Source organism: Anneissia japonica, unplaced genomic scaffold (assembly GCF_011630105.1).
Source record: "Anneissia japonica isolate Jap-2015-1 unplaced genomic scaffold, ASM1163010v1 scaffold287814_len66955_cov115, whole genome shotgun sequence".
In the NCBI taxonomy this organism is placed as follows: domain Eukaryota; kingdom Metazoa; phylum Echinodermata; class Crinoidea; order Comatulida; family Comatulidae; genus Anneissia; species Anneissia japonica.
The window spans coordinates 28,265-49,088 of NW_022747618.1; the positions used below are offsets into that span (position 1 = coordinate 28,265).

Below are 20,824 nucleotides of genomic sequence, written 5' to 3' on the forward strand. Positions count from 1 at the left end.
TGTCACTGACTGTGTGGCCGGTGTTATCTATACATGGAGGAAAAAACTTTCCTCCTTGGTCTACAGAAATTCGCTTTGAGCGCCGCTCTGACAGAAGTGGGTCAGTTGAGATGCTAACAATAGGAGTTCGATGGAGTGCCTGGATGCCAGTTTAAAGTATGGCCTTGTCTGCCTGCCGGGCGGAGACTTCTGTACAGTTTTTTTAAAATCTTGCATAAATCTTGTTTTGTATTTTATATATTTTTATTGGTTAGGCCTACTGTTATTCTATGTGTGGAAGCTGTTTATTGGCTTATGTTAAATAAAAATAATATTGAGTGTTAAAGGCCTATGTTAATGTCAAAATATAAATAAAACATACAAGTGAATGTTTGTGTACCGTTGTATTTCATTAATAGGCCTAATTAAGTGCTAATTCTTAACTGACCCAAACAAACATGTAGTGTACAGAAAACAGTATTCAATTCTTATATTCGGACATTTATTTATCCATCGACAAAAAATACAAATCAATGCTGTATACACATGCTACAGGCCGCTTTAAATACATGAGTCTAGGATTCGGGGCTAGATTCTGATAGATAAAAGTTAAACTATGATAGTAACAACTATCTCCCGCCGGACACCATCTCAGTATATAAGTTAAGTTGAAGGAAATGAAATAAAAATTTACACTGTTTTAATATTTGCCTCGTGATTTTTTGTCGGACACATCGTATCCTTTTCTGCCAAATCCTGCCACTTCCGGTCCCATTCAGAAATAAAATCAATTCACTTTGTTTCGTATCGATATTCTTACTTTGTCATGAACGGAAATAAACTGTTTGAAATAGGCATATACCACGCGCTGCTGCTCCGCAAGAAGGGAATAGCCGACTGCCTTGTTCAGCAATATAAACATGTGCCATGGTTTAACCATTTTTAAAACATAATAATATATATAATAATACAAACATGTATTAAATTCATATAGCCTACACAGTAAAACACAATGCCGTAGCATTGCACGTGATCGCCGCAACGAACTTCTTCAACTGCGGCTGATCCAAGTCAGTGTTTGCATGCTGTATTGTGCGGGCTGTGCAGGCACGTGGGAATTAGAAAGTTGGGCAAAAGGTACTTGTTTTGATAGGTCAATTCGAACATCGCACAATATAATCTGGGTAGCAAGGTTACTGGCGATTGCTTTCTCTTCTATAAAACCTACAGGTAACGATAAACGGCTCGAACGACAAGCTTCCAAACGGCATTTCACAGACGCGTTTGGGAGCTTGTCATATAACAATAGTAAACGTGTTTGACCCGTTTCTGTCGTTGGGGATAATTTGTAGATCGCGCCTTAGTAAATTTGACGGAAAGGTCCATTAGTTTGCTTTTTGTTTTTCCCATCACTTGATTTATGTGTTCTGCTCTAATTTGTATTGCTTTGATTTTATTAGGAAGTTTGAGGAAATAAATGAAATGTGTACTAGTAATTACCATATTACCTTGGGTGTCAAGAATGACGTTTGAGTCTTTTTCTGATCGCTTCAGTATTACAGGCCCAAGAACAATCGGAATGGTATCCGACAATTTATCAGGATCAGCGATATCTCGACGCCGACGTTGGTAGCAGTCTCGATGGCATCGCCAGTCGCTTTCATTACATATAGATAGTTGGCAGTGAATAAAAACCTGTAATATGAGATTTATTAAAATAGCAATAAGTAGACTGTACGTTTACATCACACTTTTACCTATGCAGACTAAATTATTACCTTATGCAGAAAAAGTTATTTTGAAAGCTGTGATTATTATCAGGGGTACTTTTAAACAAGAGCCAGAGCAGAGGCGGATGGTTGACTTTAAGAGACCGTGCACTGCTTGCAATCAAACCTTATTATTACTATATTTATTATACTTTGTTTTTTAATCCTTTTAGTTGTTGTAGAGCGCATATAGGCAGTTCTTGCAATATGCGCTCTATAAATAGCAATTTAATATTATTATTATTATTTTATTGTCTATTATTCCATCACGACAATAACAATTACTATTATTATTATTAATAAGTAACATTTTTCGTTGATAGGCTATACTTATATACAGTATATACGAATTTTATACAGATCATCAACTTCGCCAAGTGATCAGTAGTTGAGTAAAACCTGGTACTTTATTTACAAACCGTTATTATTTACTTTTCCGTTATAATCATAGTTGTCAAAAACCAATATCATAATTTACTAAACATTTATTAATTAAAATTAAAATAACAGTCTATGGAGCTGGTCATACCGTAGAGAAGTCATCAAAGCCAAAGGTTTCAAATGAAAAAAAAACATATGATGTCTCATTTGATGTTGATTGTCCATCAAATTGAATGGTCGAGTCCACTCCACAACTGAGAAGAAAGACATTACAAAGCATCATTGATTTATATATACCTATTTATTTTATTATATTCAGCTATTTTTTCATTGAAATTACTTAAGTAATGTGTATAAACAAAATTCCTTTTTATCTGTGTTCTCAATTTCAATCAATCTGTTAGTTTTAAGTTTTCCTATATATGCTGTTATCTTGTGAACACACCACTCTTTATTGTATGTGCTATCGATATAAAGGTGTTTTATATAAATACATTATTAGTGGGAAAGATATATTGACAGACTTCAGCACAGTATAAGTGTTTGAGCCAAAAACGTTATACTATACTTTGTTAATAGTGTTAATTGCTAACCACATAAGGTAATTAAATGGTATTTGGAAAATGTTAATAACTTACATTACCTGTTTTCTATTAATTTGTATTGTGGATGTACATCCGGGTCAGGGTTAGATGTCGCTTTGCATGAATCAACATAAAGAGCCATGTCATTCGTGAAAGTTTTAACACTTACACCAACGAAAACATTACTACCGAGGTTCATTTCTACAGGATACTGCCAATCAGGGTAAGTGGTAGAGTAGTTGGCGTCGGTATAGAGCGCCATCGTAAACGTGAAATTACCATGTTCTCGCTTGGTAAAATCTTCACTAGTGCCCATTGGATCGAAACTAACAGAAGAGCGCCCTTTATTTGCAAGTTCGCACTCAACTGAAATGCGAATGTCGTCTTTTCGGTGAATCAATGAGTTCCTGTGTGCAGATACGATGATTTGGTTGTGGTACGTTGTAGAAGTCGGTGTCGACTGAAAATTAAAACGATAATTATGTGTAGAATATTTTTGATGCAGAAGAGATTGTGATCTCCCTTGTTTTATTTTGTCTACTTTTACCAGGGCGTTGCTAATAAATTTATTTTACCGTATCCAAGTTTTTTGCGATGGGCTTTGGGTTTCCTGGTCAGTAGATTATAGCTAGTGTTCGGGTAAACTTAATTGTTGCCGCACACACCTTAATTGGCGTTCTAAAATATAAGCATTTTGTCGCGTGAAACTTGGTTTACACTTGCAATGCATTAGATTATTGTTGTGTAAACCATTTTAAATTCGACTCGTATAACAAGCGATCTGGCGACACAAACCTCAATAAAGCTTATCATACACCGACAACCGTCCGTCTACATAACAACAACAACAACAACTATGGGAGGCCGTTAGGCCAAACTACGATAGATACTACATTCCTCCATTTCTTTAAAGAAGATTATTTATTACTATTCTAAAATATAATGTATTTATGTATGTTATTTTGAGTTTAATATATGTTTCAAAATGTTATTGAGTTCCAATTGTCTCTGAATGATTTGTGTAGTAGCTCCTGTAAAAATATCAAGTTGACTGCTCTGAAATCCAAATTAATCCGTAACACAAGTAACAAGTGAAAGTTCTCTATTCAATTAAGAACACTTATATAAACACAATTAACATTCCATAAGAACACAATTGGCCATCCAAGGGTGGACTATCCTCCGGATAAAATATTTCTGTGTATTATTCTGCCCATGTCGATAATAATTATATTGATCGACGCAACAATATTTAGTCACCGCTATAATCAATACAGGTTAAGTCCTTCAAATGTTCTGGGGGTCTGTGTAGTCTCCTTGGTCTGCGAATTCTGTCATGTGTGTCCTCGGTGTTGGTTGGTGGTGCTGCTTGTGTTGCCTGGTTCTGATCGGCATCAGGGTGATGTAATAAATCTGTTTGTGGTGGGTCAGGTTGGACCACCGTTTCTCTAAGAAGCTTTTCTCTTCAATCCTCCTCCATCTTCATCATTTATGAATTGTTTGGCTAATTTGAATTTGGAAGAATCTCTGTATGTCTGTCTACCATATTATGTGACTCGTCGTGCACCTATGGATGATCCGTCTATTTTGAATATTATGTAGAACGCTGGTTCATATGCTGTAGACCATTTGTTTCTTTTCTGTTGTTTGAGCAGTATATAATCTCCAACAATGAATGAGTGTTCTTTGGTATGCTTGTTGTTTCTGTTTCTACTAATTCTTTCCTTGTATTTTCTGTCATTATCGTTAATCTGTGTCGCAACATGATCTGATGCTTTCTCTTATTCAGTGTGATAAAGTCTGGTTCTTACTTGTCTCTTATTCATTGCCTGGTATGGGCTCACCTCAGTCGCTTGGTGTGGAGTAGATATGAATTCCATTAACATGTCTTGCATAGCTTCATTTGTATTCTTGTTCTGAAGATGTGCTATCTGTTCTGTCTTATTTACTTGTTTCATAAAGCTACCTGCTTCCCCGTTGGCTCTTGCATGTTCAGTTGTCTCCAAATGGTGGTAAAAGCCCTCTTCTACTGCAACAAATTCGCAAAGTCTTTTTCATGGAATGGTGGGCCATTGTCCGTCTCGAATCTCTGAGGTTACCATTGTTTGAAAATCTTATTCAGTTTGTGCTTAGTTGGTTTAAATGCAGTTGAGTACCGTCTTTCTACCTCTGGGTATCTAGATCATTTATCATTAACTATTAAGTTGTAATGACCATCTGGATATGGTCCACCAAAATCTGCCGATACTGTGCTCCATGGTTGTTCCGGAATTTCAGCGGGTTTGACTGGTTCTTGTCTGTGTTCATTTGTTGTAACTCCACAACACTGGCCCACTATTTTCTCCGTTACGCTGTTTAAAGATGGAAACCTATACCGTTCAATAAGCGTCCTCTTGGTCTATGTCATGCCTAGGTGTCCCCTGTTATGAGCAATTTTCACCACCTTTCTCTGCAAGGATGTTGGTATGACAATTTGTCTATCTCTGAAAAATAACCCTTCAGCAGTGTTGAGTTCATGTCGAATGTGATAGAATGGTGCAACATCTGGGTCCTTTCTGTGCATCTCCCACTGGCCAAGTTGGATTATCTTAGTGAGTTTCTGTAGTTGGCTGTCAGTTGCAGTTTCTTTCTGGTCAGTAACAATGACGTGTTCATCTGTAATTATCTGCCGAATGATGAGCTCTGTTTCATCTGAGTCTGTTTCGGGTAGTGGATGTTTGGATAAGAAGTCAAGTGGATCTGTTTCGTCTTTGCCGGGTTCGTAAATCATTTCTAAATCCACATCCTGCATGCTCAAGACCCATTTCTCAATCATAGGGGGGGGGGGGGGAGTTTAGTTGTCGCTTTTGAAAACATGGGAATGAGTGGTTTGGGAGCTGTGATAATTTTAAATCTTGGAGCTCCTGGTAAGTACATGCTCAACCTATCCTTTGCCAATTTAACTGCCAGTGCATCTTTTTCTGTTTGCCTATATCTCTTCTCTGTGTCCGTCATAGTTCTGCTGATAAAATGAACAGGTTGGATGCCTTTCTTTGTCTGTTGAAATAGGCCTGCTGACAATCCCTCATTGAAGCTTGCTTCTGTACGTACAATATTTAGTAATTTAGGATTGAAATGTGCCATTGTGCTTTCATTTTAAAGCTTTCTTTCAGAACTTGGAAAGCCTGTTCATGTAGTGCATTTCATTTGAACTTGGTATCTTTGCGTGTTAGTTCTGGGAGCGGCGCTGTTAATGTTGTAAATCTAGGTATGAATTTGGAGAGATAACAGATCATACCAAAGAAACTTCGGACACTTTCTTTGGTATCAGGTGCTTTAGCTTCTTTGACAGCTCTCACTTTCTCTTCTGTTGGCTTAAGCCCATCTTTACTGAATTTATATCCATAGAACTCTAATTCTGTCACTCCAAACTGAAATTTCTCACGGTTGAAAGTAATGTTGTGTTCTACCGCACACCGCAAAACAGTCTCTAGAGTAGCATTGTGCGTTCTTCCACCCAGCAAAATATCATTCCTCTGGTTCAATACATGGGGAATATCACCAAATGTTGATCAATCAGTTGATCATCCAAAACAATTTCCCATTTTCTTTTTTAATAGAATTGATAAATTTATTTCGTGAGATATCAAGAAATTTGTTCTTTTTAGTTCTGAGCATTGTTTTGTATGCCTTTTTTCTCTTGAGATAATCATTTAATGTGACTTGTGTGCGACTTCTTCTGAATTTATTTAAAATTTCGTCGTACATGTTTTTTTTTTTGTTTTTTTTTTATAGATCTAGACATTTTTTATCAAATCATTTATTTATTTTGCTGGAGATTTCAAGTTTGAGTTAGTCTCATCTGTGTTTGTTCGTTTAGCATTTGTCGACTTCGTCCAACCTATATGCTCCTTTTCTCGGTTTTTTTTTTCAGACATATCCTTTTAAAATGATTCCTGCCACCACACTCTCTGCACTGGTGACCATATTATACTAGGCAATTTCTATAGGGTCGGTGCCGTTAGCCAACCTGCAGTACCTACAGTATTGGGTCTGGTATTCATGGGGCCTGGTTGGTTGATTTACCTTTTTTGGCATCCTACTGCTGTTTGTAGGGACGTGTGGACGATTCTGCGTTAGTCCAATGCGATTAATTGCAATATGATGGTCTTCTTCTGTTACGGCGGTCGATGTGTCTCGCATATCACGCACCTGGGTTATTGTCTCCTCTGTTGCGCTTCCTCCTTAAGGAAGGTTTGTAGATCCCATTTCTTGTCGCTTACCTTTGTGATCAACCGTTCTTGTGTAATGGTTTTCATATGTTCCAAAATTCGTTCTTAGTATTTGTAATCAAGTGCTTTCTACCGCAGCCGTGAAGCGTGTTGGACGGTACCCTCGTTAGGTGCAGGCTTCTGTTATAAAAATATATAGCATGGTGCGTGTTTACCTGAGGTTTAAATCATTTGTCTAGCTTAGTTTTTAGTTTTGCATATGGGTCTTGGTCCACAAATATCGTCGAGAGACTTGTATAATCAGCGCAGCTCTCTACCCCCGTAAATTAAGAGGGCACGCTTTTCTTCTTAGCCGTCAACAATTTCTGGAAAACGGAACACAAGCTCTATGCCTTCGAGCCAGCCCGTCCGTCCATTGTTTGCCTGCTTTCAAGGAGTTTACATCCGGCACGAATGCTTGCGCTTTGAGTGACCAAGTTTTGACAACCGTTGGCGTTGCTGCTGTAGCCATCTTAGAATCAGTGGCGGATTCAGGGGGGTCAAGGGGTTCGGACGGACCCTCCACCTCCCCATCTGTGAAGAAATGTAACAAAATACAATGGTCCTGGCTTACAAAGAGCATGCTAACCTATCTAGGCATAGGTTGGAAGATCAGATAAACTAGGCTTAGCCCAACTAGTTTTCAATTAAGTTTTTGGTTCTGCAATTATGTATGTACGAAAGTGAGTTCTTCAGCGTATCGGTTTATCGATCCATGGAAGAAAGACTACATATCTAACTACTCAAGTTTGTTGCAATATAATAATATATTGCCTGTCTTTGATTTTTTTTACTCTATGATAGGCCTAAAGAATGAGATAAAATTACCTGACCTTTTTTCCAAAGGGGGAAAACCTTGATTTTTGAAGAACTTAAAGGGCATTGAAAGACTCCTTAGAAGTCGGAAAGCTCTTTTCCGGCCATCTTGGAATCAAAAATTTCCCGGGGTCCCCTGGACCCCCCTTTCAATTTGCGGTTTTTTGGAAACACTTTGAACCCCCTCGTTTAAATCCTGGATCCGCCTCTGAGAATAATAGGTAATACTAAACCTGTATAATCTACAGTAATACACTAATTTGAGGCGGAGCTCTAATATCCTAGCAATCCGTGGATCCTCGTCGCCAATGTTGTATCCCCCCACATTGATCAACAATGTACAAATAACACAGCATGCAATATAAGTTATAAACTAGGCCTATCTTTAATTATCATACACCGCAAAATCGTCCGTCTACATAACAACAACAATTGGAGGCGTATATGGCCAAACTATAGATTCCACAGGTAATTGCCTCTGGAGTGTATGAGTGTAAGGTAGGTAAAGGTAAAGGTCGAAACCTGAAGCTCTGGGCTCGTAGGCCAGAGTGCCCGTTTCTCTTTCCTTTGCGTTTGTTCAGACTGTGCAAGGCTGGGGGTGGTTAGTCACTCCTTCTGCACAGCAGTCTGTTATATATTAAGGTTGGTTAAGGGTCCGAGCCACAACCATTGCGCCAACCGCTTCTTTTAAAGCAACATTACTGTAAATGTGTATAAGATGTGTACAACAATCATTAATATAAACTAAGTCTCTAATCGATTTTACCGTCATTGATGTTTGACATTGGTCGTAACGAGTGTACATGTAAACCCATCGACTACCATTACGATAAACATATCCGGCAGTGGTGCATGTTGAGTCCAGAAAACGCACTGTATCGACGTTATTAATTGAAGAATCCAAGTATACAGTCATGTACGAATCACTGCAAACAACATCTGCAAAAACAGCATTAAAGATTGCCTGAACTATAAGTAGGCCCAGTTGTATGTAGGACTGAGATAGACATGCCAAGCATTAATGGGATGTAAGAAGACATAAGCTACTTATGGCAACACATTTACTTACCAATTTTTGAATTCAGATCATTTTCTGAAGGTGTTGGAGATATCGCTAAACAAAATAAAAGACAAGAGAGATAACCATACAATATTCATTATGGAAGAGTGAATAGATTTTTGTATTATGTTAGAATTGAACAGTGGCGTATCTAGGGGATGGAGAACGTCCCCTTAAAAATCAGTACCCCAGTCACAAACTATAGAAAATGTTCGATGCAAAAAATTAACGGTCAAGTAGATAAAAAATCACCTCATAATCACCTTATTTAGTGAGCTAGCTCACCTCATTTAATCATCGAGTTCCTCCCCCACTTCATCATCAAACCCACATGAGGCCCAAGTGAAGGTGGGTGGGGGGGGGGCTTGTGAGTTGTTTACCTTTTGCCCTTACTGGCTCTCGACGCCACTGGACTGGAGTCGATCTGTGGTTGGTGGTCCAACTGATCACATTCCATTCCCAGTTCAGGCCCGTACGCATGTAGGGTATAAAAAATGACCCCCCCCCCCCCCCCAGTTAAGATTAACTAAGACCTAACATTATCAAAAATGCCTGAGCTCCGCCCCTCGATCCTAGCACATACGTTTTATGGTGTTAGTTACTATTTTATTAACTTTTGGGTACTTCGCAATGTCTGTGACATCTGATTTTTTTTTACCACGACTTACATTTTGATTAGTGAAAATTGTCCAACAACATGAACATTTATAGCAAATGTAAATTTATGGGGTTTTTTTTTTAAATAAAAATTCATGTTATATAACATTAAACTATCATTTTGACAATGTTGGACCAAGGTGCACAAAACGAAAATTTGAGTAGCTACAGAACATTTATTTATTTATGGTTTGGTCGCTATCTTTTTTGTGACGATTAGGGCATATAAATCTTAGGCTACTTTCAGACTTGAAAATAAGCCAGGCTTACGTTAAGCCTAGATCAAGGTTAATCTCGGCTTAACTTTGACGGGCGGCATATTTGCATATTAATGAACCGTAACCACGTTTGCGAGAAACGTACGCTCGCTCGAAGAACACGTAATTGAATGCTGATTGGTCATTTTTTTTACCTTAGATCAACGCAAGACCCCTCGCAGCGATTAAAGCCCGGCTTAAAAATGTTAAACATGGTGGCAGTCCTAGCTACTATAGAAACACAACCTAGCTTGAGATAACCTACCTAGTTCAGACTGGCAGATGGATAAACCCGGTAAGTTGAGCCGGGTTTATCCACTTAGTCTGAACTAGGCCTTAGTCAAGCGTGTAGGGGCGCGCGACGCGTAGAGTTTCGATGACAAAGTTATATCCTTTGATGTCCCGAGATGTGCGTCCTTTTGTTGAGTTGCCTTAAATAAATTTACCTTTTGTTGTTGACCACAAGGTAGATGTCTCTGAAAATATGAAAAAGAAAAAAGATAAGCATTATTGTTTACATGCCAGTCTACGGGCAAAGCATAGAACACAGTTAAGTTTGGTATTTTAGTCAAGTTAAAACTCCCAGATGCTGCTGAGAGAATGTTTGGGTAGAAGCTGGGATTAATATGATTTAGGCTACGTTCAGAGTTAGGATAAGCCAGGCTTATGTTAAGCTTGACTCAAGGTAAAGCCCGTCTTAACTTTGGCGGGCGTTCAGACTAGCTTGATTAGGCAGGCGCGAGAATTTGCATATTATTGAACCGTTACCAGGAAACGAGTTTCGAAACATTGCGCGTGAAACATACGCTCGCTCACAGGGCACGTAATTAAATGCTGATTGGTCATTTTTACCTAAGGTCAACACGAGACCCTACACAGCGATAAAAGCCCTGTTTTTAAAAGCTGACCACGGTGACACGCCGGTGCGAGTTACTATTACCGGCTTGTGATAAGCCACCTAGTTCAGACTGGCAGGTGGATAAAGTTGAGCCGGGTTTATCCACCTAGTCTGAACTAGTTTTAAGTTTAACATAACTGTTTTTTTTTTTTTTTTTTTTTTTTTTTTATAGGATCTTTAATCGATTAAATTTACCTTTTGCTCTTGGCTAAGAGGTCGATGTCTCCGAAGATATATAAAAACATCCTAAATAAAAATTATTGTTGAAATGAGAATCTACTACTATTAATTTTTGTATTTTAGTCAAGCTGAAAATCCCAATGATAACGCAAGGGGTAGAGGCTACATCCAGTTGATTTAGGGTATATCGCTGATATAACAAATCTGGTACATTTCAAGCGAAAATATTTTATCTAAGGGTCTAATTTGAATATAAAATATGAACGTCCATATGAAATACGTTTAATAAAGCCTCGACATTGTATAGGGCTTTGGAAGGGGTCGAATTAAAGGAATTTGTTTGTTTAAAAGGCTTTAAAACATTTTATGCTAAGTTGCTAATTATAGCAATTTGCTTTATTGAAGTCAAATTTGATCATTCTAAATGGCTGCCAACACAAAAGTACATTATGATGTGGCAGTTTAGCTTTAAAATAGCCAATTGTGAACAAATTGCATACAAAGAATTTTGTATTTCTTTGGAAAATCAAGAATGTAATTACAGAATTTACAATTCAGTCATATGCACTAATTGTTTGAAAAATAACTTAAAGATGTATTGTCCCATGCTAAATAACCAAAAAATCATAAAAATATTTTTTTGAAATTAACTTGCCCATTTTGAAGTAACATAAAAGTTATCAACTTGAACATAGAATTTAGTGTATTTAAAAAAATGTCTACCCATCGGTTTACAGCGAAAAATGATAGAAACACTTCCGGTCACTGGAAGTGTTTTATTATTTCTATTATATTTTTTAGGTTTAAAAATCAGGGTACACATTTTTTAAATTCAGTAATTTGTATGCACAAGTTAAAAATGTGTATGCTATCGCAATATGAGTAAAGACATTTATTCAGCCAGCATTCCCAGGCTACTATACAATTGTTAATAATTGTCGATTATTCATTGTTTATTCACAATAACAAGTGATATACTTAATGTAAGACCCACCTCATTTTAAAATTACCTCGCTTTTAATTGGCTAGTTATAACTTTGATTTTAATCTTATTGGTCGGTTTTTATTTTCTTTCGTAAATATTGGAAACATAAAAATGTTATATAATAATAATGTAAAAAAGATAAATATTATATGGATTGTCCATATATTATATGGATGGGTGAGATTTTCTCATCAGTAAAATTTCTTGAAAATGATCAAATAGATCGAAACGTTGAATCTCAAAATGTCTCTGTCTTTTTACTGTCTTTTTGTTTTATTTAAGATTAATTAGTGGATCCTCTGGTTTTTTTTAAACGTCTTTAAATATGCAAATAGAGGTGAAAATGTAAGGTTATATTCTCATATCTTTGCAAACTCTAATCACAGTGAGTTGATATCTTTTTTACATTATTTGAGAAAAACGTTTTTTTTTTCCATCGGGACTGGAACCCTGGACCTTCCGATTACCGTTCAAATACTCAACCAACTGAGCTAGGAGGCCGAGTGGCATACACCCCTGAAATTTCCCATTAGGGCAAGTATTTTTTTTTCTCAAGGTATTGTGTAATACGAAATAAAAATAGATCAACAGTTTTATCTCTTATTAATCATGTCCCAAAGTATTAGTTCTGGAGGTGGTTAACAAATTGTTTATTTAACGTTATTGTTCATAGTTCATTCAGACTATTAAACAATGTATGCACTTACTTTGAAAGGCAATTACTCAAAATCATGTTTATCCTGACTCTAAGAGTACTGTACTTTCACTTTCCAATAACCTAGGCTTGAAATGTCCAATTTGAATGAGCTGCTGACGTACCGTCCTTGCATGCGACCGCCTTTGGCCTTATTCAGAGCACCCCATTGTGATTTTCTGAATTAATAATTTCTTGTTCACGTTACAATTTTACGTGCGTTTGTTGTGCAGTTGATTTCACCTTACTCAATTAAAATTAATTTACTACCAGAACCATTCTTTTGTGAATTTATTTGATGCCTCCGTAGAATAGTCAAAACGAATAATATAGTAGGCTTCCACTGGTGATTTTTTAAAAATATTATTCAGAATATGCATCTATTTTCTAAAATTTAAATTTTTTTCAAAAAAAGTCATGTTTGACCTGTATATGTATCCGCTGCTACTGTCCATAAAAAATTATTTAGTTTTATATAATAATTCAGATGCTTGTTTAATTGAGACATTTATGCGAGCCATCCAAGATATCTTTGTCTGGCATTTTGACGACTAGACCTACTGGTTTTGGTATAAATTAGCTAAGAGGTATATATGTTATTTACTCTAATGAAATAAGTTAAAAGAAAATGTATAGAAATTTGATTCTAACTATGTTACCCAGTTGTTCCTTGCATTATCGCTTTATCGGTAACTATTGGTCACTGTGTTATTACATTGTTATGAAAATATTATGTTTTGACCAAATTCATTGATCACATTTTTTACAATTATACTAATATATTATTTTTATTTTGTTTCACTATGGTAAACAATAATATAAAGTCAACAAATCGCACAACTGACATATATTGGTAGTTGATTTGATCAAACACAATACCTTTCGAAATTAAGGCTTTTAGTTTATCGACTACAGAATTTAACCTCGAGGATCTGATCAGATTGACGACTCCACATTACCGGAACCAAATTTTCCGAATGCCAAATTGCAGACTCGAAAGTTGTGAAACCCAGTTTGCCGAATGTCAATTTATACACACAACAATTTAATATATTATAATTTATATATAATCTGAACAAATTTACTACACAATAAAAGGCGCATAGTAAAATGTATTAAATTAAACTCAAAACATACTATTAAATGGCTGTTATACTTATTTTTACTTCACACATGGAAATATAATCAATGAAATAAATGTTTGAGCAAAATTGTTTGTCTCTTTCTACCCAGAATAATAATATAATTCCTAGTGATATTGTGCCATTGAATATGTACGGCTTATTATCTGATTCCATTTTTTGATATTTACCGGATAAAAACATATTGTAAGGTAATAATATTACTTCTTGTCACTTTTCAACCTATTCACAATATCCATTTGTTATGTTACTTTATTTTAGTCATTAATAATTATTAATAATAATTAATATTTATTATTAATAATAATTAATTATTAATAATAATAATGATGGTTGTTAATATTGGTGATGTTTGATGATGAATTTGTTAAATATAATGAAGATTATAGTGATGTTGAGGTTGATGACGATGACGACAATAATAATAATAATGTTTATAATAATAGTAAAATAAACGTTAAGTTTGTAGGTATAACGGGCCCAACCTAAAACTGGTCCCCACCTGTTCTGCTTCCACCACAAATTTGTTAAGACAGAAACAAAATTAGTCAAATGATGTCATACAGTTGATTCATTGACAGTTAGAGCCACTTAAACAATTTCTACGAAAAAGTATCAACAATTTTATCCTTGGTGTAATTTTGTATCATAATAGCTTGTTATAATAAAATAGTTATTAGAAGGAAAGTTACAACAGGAATGTTGTTTGTTTTACACAAATGCAATTTTATCAGGCCTGGAAACAATAGCCTAAAATGGGCCCGTTCTAAAAGGGTCTCGTTTTAGGCTTGAATGATCCCGTAGGCCTAGGCCAACTTTAGGCGGTGGTCCATTTGACACTACCTTTATCTATCCTTAAAGTGCAAAATTAAATAGTGTTGTTTAATCAGTTTTTGTTCATTTAATATTAGAGATAAATATATTTCGTACATTGAGTATTTGTTTATTAGTAGTTAATTTAACAATATTTGAATCAATGACATTTCTGGCATTATAAGGTTGCTATCAAATTACGTTTTCCCTTAAGGGGCCCGTTTTAGACACCTTTTCCATAATTAGAATATCATCAAATGGGGAAAAAACAGAGGAAAAAAAAAAAAAAAGGGGCTTGTGGTTTACCATCGTTAATATTATCGGTCCTCATTTGTGTGGTCCTCTTTTCTTCTGGTGGACTGACTGTTGAAGATGGTGGTGTCAGAGGATTCACTTCCGATCCCTCACATGTACGTCCATCTTGCAGTAGAAAGGAGTTTGATGGACAAAGACACGAATACTTCACGGAATTATCATTCAATTTAGGGGCAGCTACACACAGATCAGAGCATCCACCGTTATGTCCTTCACAATGGTTAATAATTCCTGAAAGGAAGAAGAGGCAAATAACGATAAAACGGAACTCTTAGCAAAATTAAACATATGAATGATTTTCTAAACATTTACTTTTTAAAGAATACATTCTTACCCTTGATCTGTTTTTGAGGGTGATATATTTGGATGCCCAAGGGATGATTAAGGTTTCCAACCAACATAGTATGTTTTCCATTAAATTTGTTGGCTTTAATTATAGCTTTCCTTTGCAAGTCTGTCAAGTAAACATAATCTTCGAATACGGTAATACCGAATGGACGAGGTAGAATTGAATATGAACTAAGTATTGTGCGTCTACCATGGCCGTTGTAGTCAATGCTATTTAACCTGTAACTCCCTTGTTCCACCCAGAAAAGAAGATTAGTAGTCAGGTCAGTAGTCAGACCAACTGGAGAGCTAATGTCGGTGTCAACGAGGACTAGTCTTTGCTGTCCATTCATTCCTGCGCGTTCAATTTTCCCACTATACACAGACCAAAACATGTAGCTATAAAAAAAAAAATCAATTGCTATAAAAAAAATATGAATCTTTTACATTTATTTTGAAAAAAACACAATAATTAGTTGTTATAATTTAAATATAAATATAAGTTTTTATAAAACATACCCAATTTTTGGGTCAAGAGTAAGACCTTCTGGTGTATGCGTAATATCTGGAATAAGAATGGAACGTTTGCTTAGATCTTCAAGGCTTGCAACATGAATGGTTTTGGTACTCCTATCAGCCCAGTAAATGTTACGAAAAATCCAGTCTATACACATTCCGTATGTTTCATATCCACTGATTACAACTTCGGGCAAACCCGATCCATTTATGTTAGTACGGTAGATCGTATCCTCATTCCTGTCAGACCAGTAGACCTGCATCTCCTTGATATCGTAGTCTAAAGCCACGGCATAGTTCAGATTTGGTGAGATCGTTCGGTGTTTTATCAAAAGTGGGTCATATTCACGCACTAAGTAACGGTCTGCAAGAAGGATGAGTGGATCTGGTCCAATAGCTTGGCAGTAAGTTTGGTTTATTAGATCGTATCCGTCTTGGCAATAGCAACTGTATCCACCGTCATGGTTATTACATCCCTGGCTGCACACATTTGGATTCACCTGCTTGCACTCATCAAAATCTTTAAAGGAAAATAATAAAATAACCTGTTTGTGAGAGCAACTAACTCAGTCGGATTAACTGATGGTAGCCACTGTGTGCACTGAACCATGGCTATCCTTTCAGATCTTTGGTTACTGGTTCAAATTCATCCTCTGCTCTCTATGAAGAGCTGAAATACAAGTTATGATAGCGCACCGTCTTTCGAGGAGACGTGTAAGCCGTTAGTGCTGGAGCCAACGCCCCCAGGAAGCTATGGAAATGTATTACCGGTACTTTGGGTAACCTACAATAATTTTATCGATTTACAAATGTTTAAATTAACACGTACGATTTCTAGTAATATTACTAGCAGTTTCTAATAGAACGTAAACTGCTGCGAGCATGCAGTTCATGTAAATACTAATAAGTACTTTAGTACATAAAAGGGTCTACAGTACTAATTTTTAGTTTTAGTATTAAAGGTTTAAATGGGTTTCAATAATGTTGTTTACAATGCTACAAAACAACATAATAATATACTAGTAGACATGTTAGTAGTCGATCTTGTTTTATTGTTAACCACAATAGGCTTCATGGTATTTAAATATGTAAAATAAAGTATTATCCACAATAGCCTTCACAGTATTTAAATCTGTTTTAACAAAAAAATATTTAAAACATTTTTAAATATTTTCTCAATATGTAAAACGGTTAAAAAAGTGGCTAAATGAAGAACATGCTTCACAGAAATTAAATCTGTAAAAAAAATGGTTTATGCATATCGTGCTTCTCAGTATTAAAATCTTTAAATCAAATAATGCTTTATCAACAATATGCTTTTCATTTTTTAAATAAATGCTTTATCCACAATATGCTTTTCAGTATTTAAATAAATGCTTTATCAACAATATGCTTTTTAATATTTAAACTTGTTTAAATAATACAGTGTTTAAACCGGTTTCGAAATAGTATCTTTATCAGGTAAATGACCTAATCTCAAATCATTTCGTCATCGGCCGATATCATCCGATGACGTGCACCCTCTATTGTTATTTGTTTTCTATTCCGCGGGGTCCTCTGTTCTCTGGGTTGGTGTAGAAGGTCATGCAACCAACAATCAGCAAACGAAAGTACATGATTGTGTAAATTAACATATAAGATTGAAGCGCAATATTTGTTACAAAATTCACATACTGTTTTACTAACATATATATTTAATATAATTATCGATTACTATTATTTTATTCGATATTTTATTAGATGTTGATTATTAGTAAGATATTTGGAGATCAAAATATATACCTACCTCCTAAGTATAATCATGGAAAAAAATATTTATCGCTACAAAATTACAATATGGCGTCTATATGCCTGTACATGATTGTGTAAATTAGATATCTTATTAGATGTTGATTTATTAGTAAGATATTTGGAGATCAAGATATACACCTACCTCCTAAGTATAAACATGGAAAAAATATTTATGGTCACAACATTACAATATGGCTTCTATGATGAGCCTGTTGCCACATACAGACATCAAAATAATCTGGCAATTTCTAATTAATATCAAATAGAAAAATAACGCTGTTCGTTTAGACACCTGGCCCTAACTTAACCTAAGCATAGATCTACCCTAGGTAGAGAAGCTAATGGAATACCTAATATTAGGTTAGACCTAGGCCCAGCCTCAAATTGAAAGACTAGCGACGTTCTGCCTAGGCCTACTTAAATAAGAAAGCACAACCATAGCTGCACTAAAAATCTCACAAACAGGACACAATCACACTGATCTAAACATCACTAAAATTATCATGACCGAAACACTTCTAAGACTTGACATAGTAAATGTTTGAAAATGGAATACTTACCGATTTAATTCTAACTCTAAACGAGCACATCTGACACCGTAAACAAAATATGCGATTTAAAATTTGAGATTTTCAGGCACTTTCCCGGGTGAAAAGGGCATTCAATGGGGAAAGATTTTCCACCGATGGATATTTTCCCCTTGTCCCCCGGTGGTTACGCCACTGCGGAGAATACTTGGCGGCTTAGATCAAATGCGATATGGACACTTTTTGAAGTGGAGAAGGGGTTGCAGGCCGGGGTATTGTGATATCTGTTCATTATATCGTCGCTCACATCACGAACTAACACAATTAAATTCAATTGTGTTAGTTCGTGAAATCAAAAAAGCACGTCAAAATACGCGCTGTTGTCGTTAAGGACTTTTTGTGTGTTAAAGAATACAAAATTGCTTGACAACCAATACGCGCTCGTTTTGACGCGCTAATATGATTTCACGAACTAACACAAACTACTTTGATTGTGTTAGTTCGTGATGTGAGCGACGATATCTTCCATTTTATTCTTTATTTTTCTCTTCTCTTTTTCTTTTCCTTTTTCCTTCCTTTTTCTTTCCCCTTCTTTCTCTCTCCCTCCCTCTCCCCTCTTTCTTTTCTCTTCTTACCCAGCACGGTACAACGGCTTGGTCAGCCCGGTAAAAATCATCAGGAGGACAGTCTGCCCCTGCCCCCCCCCCCCCTGTTACGCCACTGCTTATAAGATGAATAGGAATATGAATCATGCAAATCTGCAATCAAATCTAGATGGTGGGGTCAACATTCCTCTCCCGTGAAAACTTTGATTTCTAGATGGCGGGAAATGACCTTTCCCGACTTTTGAGCTAGGTGTCTAATGACTAATTCAAGGTTTTCCCCCTCATGAAAACGGTAAGGTAAACTTTCTCATTATGGTAAATAGGCCTGTTATGTGTGTATACATACATTTAAAAAAATCGGGTAGTTGAATACGATTTTTTCCATGAGATGAATCCCAAAAAGAAAGGAGGGTCCGGGTGTTCTTTCCCAGGAAAAATTTGATTCCTAGAAGGCGGGAAATGAGCTTTCCCGACTTCTGAGGTGTCTTTTAAATTTAAGTCATCCACTATTTATAAATCAACATTTTCCCGGGAAGAACTCGAACCTCCCTTTATCTGGGTTCATTGATTCATTATAAAATTTTCAAGAGGGGAACACCTTGAATTTTGACGTTCTTCCACTCTTGAAAACGGTCAGATAATTTTTTCCCATTGTTATTACAGTAATTAGGCCTTACGTGTGTATACATACACAAAAAAAGATTGAATAAGTTGCATACGTAGTTTTTCCATGAATCGATAAATCCCAAAACGAAAGGGGAGCGGGGAGGTCCTGTGGTTCTTCCCCGGGAAAATTTTGATTCCTAGGTGGCGGGAAATGAGCTTTCTCGACTTCTGTGGTGTCTTTTAATGACTTTTAAATTCCTCCCCCACCCCTTGAAAATTATTCAATTAATCAATGAACTCCAAAGATAAAGGGGGTCCGGGTTCCCCCGGAAAAATTTCAATTTCTAGATGGCGGGAGATGAGCTTTCCTGACTTCTAAATTGTCTTTTTTAAAGCTCTTCAAAATTCAAGGTTTTCCCCTCTTGAAGTAGGTCAGGTACATTTTTCTCATTTATTATTTTATGTGTGTATACATACATAAACAAATGAGTAGTTGCATACGTTGCAAGAAATCAGCTCACGGGTCCTGAAAAGGTAGGTCTAGAATTCTTTTCTTTTTGCCCTTTTTTTGTTCCCAAGGGAGGGGTAAGGACCAATGACCCCCCTCCCCAGATCCCCCAATATGAATTGCAAGAAAATGTAACTCGCTCGGGTACTGGATAAACATTCTCTTTCCCATCCTTCTCCTCCTTCTTCCCTCCTTTTTCTGCATTTCCGATCATACAAAAATCTCCAGACATTATATATTTTTCGCCAAAAAGTGGGGGACAACCTTAAATATTGTGACAGTAAACTAAAATTGATTGTGTAGTATAATGACGAAAGAGTGTAGGTAATTACAAAAGAGATACATACTGCTAAATATATAATGCGCTGAACGAAAAACAGAATGCAGTAATGGCGTCCCATATAAGCTAGGCCTGTCTGCATAGTTGTCTTTGACTGGTTTACCGAAGACATGCCTTTAGGCAGTTTATTTACCACTATCCCTAATGGCCTAATACTGCTAGGCCGGGAATTCCAATGCCTGTGCCTAGCAGTGACTGGCCTCTACAAGACATCGCTACCATGTAGGCCTCCTTGGCATGGTATCCGACCAGTTTGTCGAAACCCAGTTTGCCGAATTAAGTTCACCAAAATCATGACAAACCTATTTGTGATATCCAGTTTGCCGAAAAGAACAGTATATTGTGCTTTTAAAAACATGATGCTTGGGTCAGGCAGGATCCATATTTATATATAATTTAAAAGGTAAGATACTAGAGAACAACCATGCTGTGGGAAAATTCATTTCATTTTCATTTCATTCTTTATTGATCTTCCAGTAGCAGCCAAAAGGCTGAATTACAAGAGATTTACAAATTATTGTACATTTACGTTAAAAAATTACAGAGCTATTAAAAAACATTAAAATTGGAAAACACTAATTGGAAATTGGATAATACACTTGAAGGCATGACTATCAGTTAAATTTCGAAAATTAAATGAAATGAACGATTAAGCATCGTATTTACCCTTACTGGAACCCTTACTCCCTGATAACAGAATTGTTATTAAGAATCGTGGAACTAAAGTAACTTACTATATATTATACGAATACACATGTTTGAAATAGCTTCTAAACTCACAGTGTCGCAATTCTGCCCTGCCCTGACCTTATACAGTATATATA

At 36.2% G+C, this 20,824-nt stretch overlaps 2 protein-coding genes across 2 annotated transcripts in view; both read right to left on the reverse strand.

The window, feature by feature from the left end:
* Positions 1 to 8,713, reverse strand: part of LOC117120522 (ZP domain-containing protein-like) — a 12,287-nt gene extending 3,574 nt beyond the window's left edge. The window contains exons 1-4 of the mRNA XM_033265535.1: positions 8,546 to 8,713; positions 2,773 to 3,173; positions 2,278 to 2,383; positions 1,488 to 1,674 (exon numbers count right to left, since the gene is read on the reverse strand). Coding sequence (XP_033121426.1) covers positions 1,488 to 1,674; positions 2,278 to 2,383; positions 2,773 to 3,173; positions 8,546 to 8,695 — 844 coding nt within the window. The 5' untranslated portion in view covers positions 8,696 to 8,713. The remainder of the gene's footprint in view (positions 1 to 1,487; positions 1,675 to 2,277; positions 2,384 to 2,772; positions 3,174 to 8,545) is intronic.
* A 5,530-nt stretch (positions 8,714 to 14,243) lies between these two features.
* LOC117120521 (very low-density lipoprotein receptor-like) overlaps positions 14,244 to 20,824 on the reverse strand; it is a 13,344-nt gene continuing 6,763 nt past the window's right edge. Inside the window, exons 3-6 of the mRNA XM_033265534.1 lie at positions 15,627 to 16,143; positions 15,115 to 15,506; positions 14,772 to 15,011; positions 14,244 to 14,254 (exon numbers count right to left, since the gene is read on the reverse strand). Coding sequence (XP_033121425.1) covers positions 14,244 to 14,254; positions 14,772 to 15,011; positions 15,115 to 15,506; positions 15,627 to 16,143 — 1,160 coding nt within the window. The remainder of the gene's footprint in view (positions 14,255 to 14,771; positions 15,012 to 15,114; positions 15,507 to 15,626; positions 16,144 to 20,824) is intronic.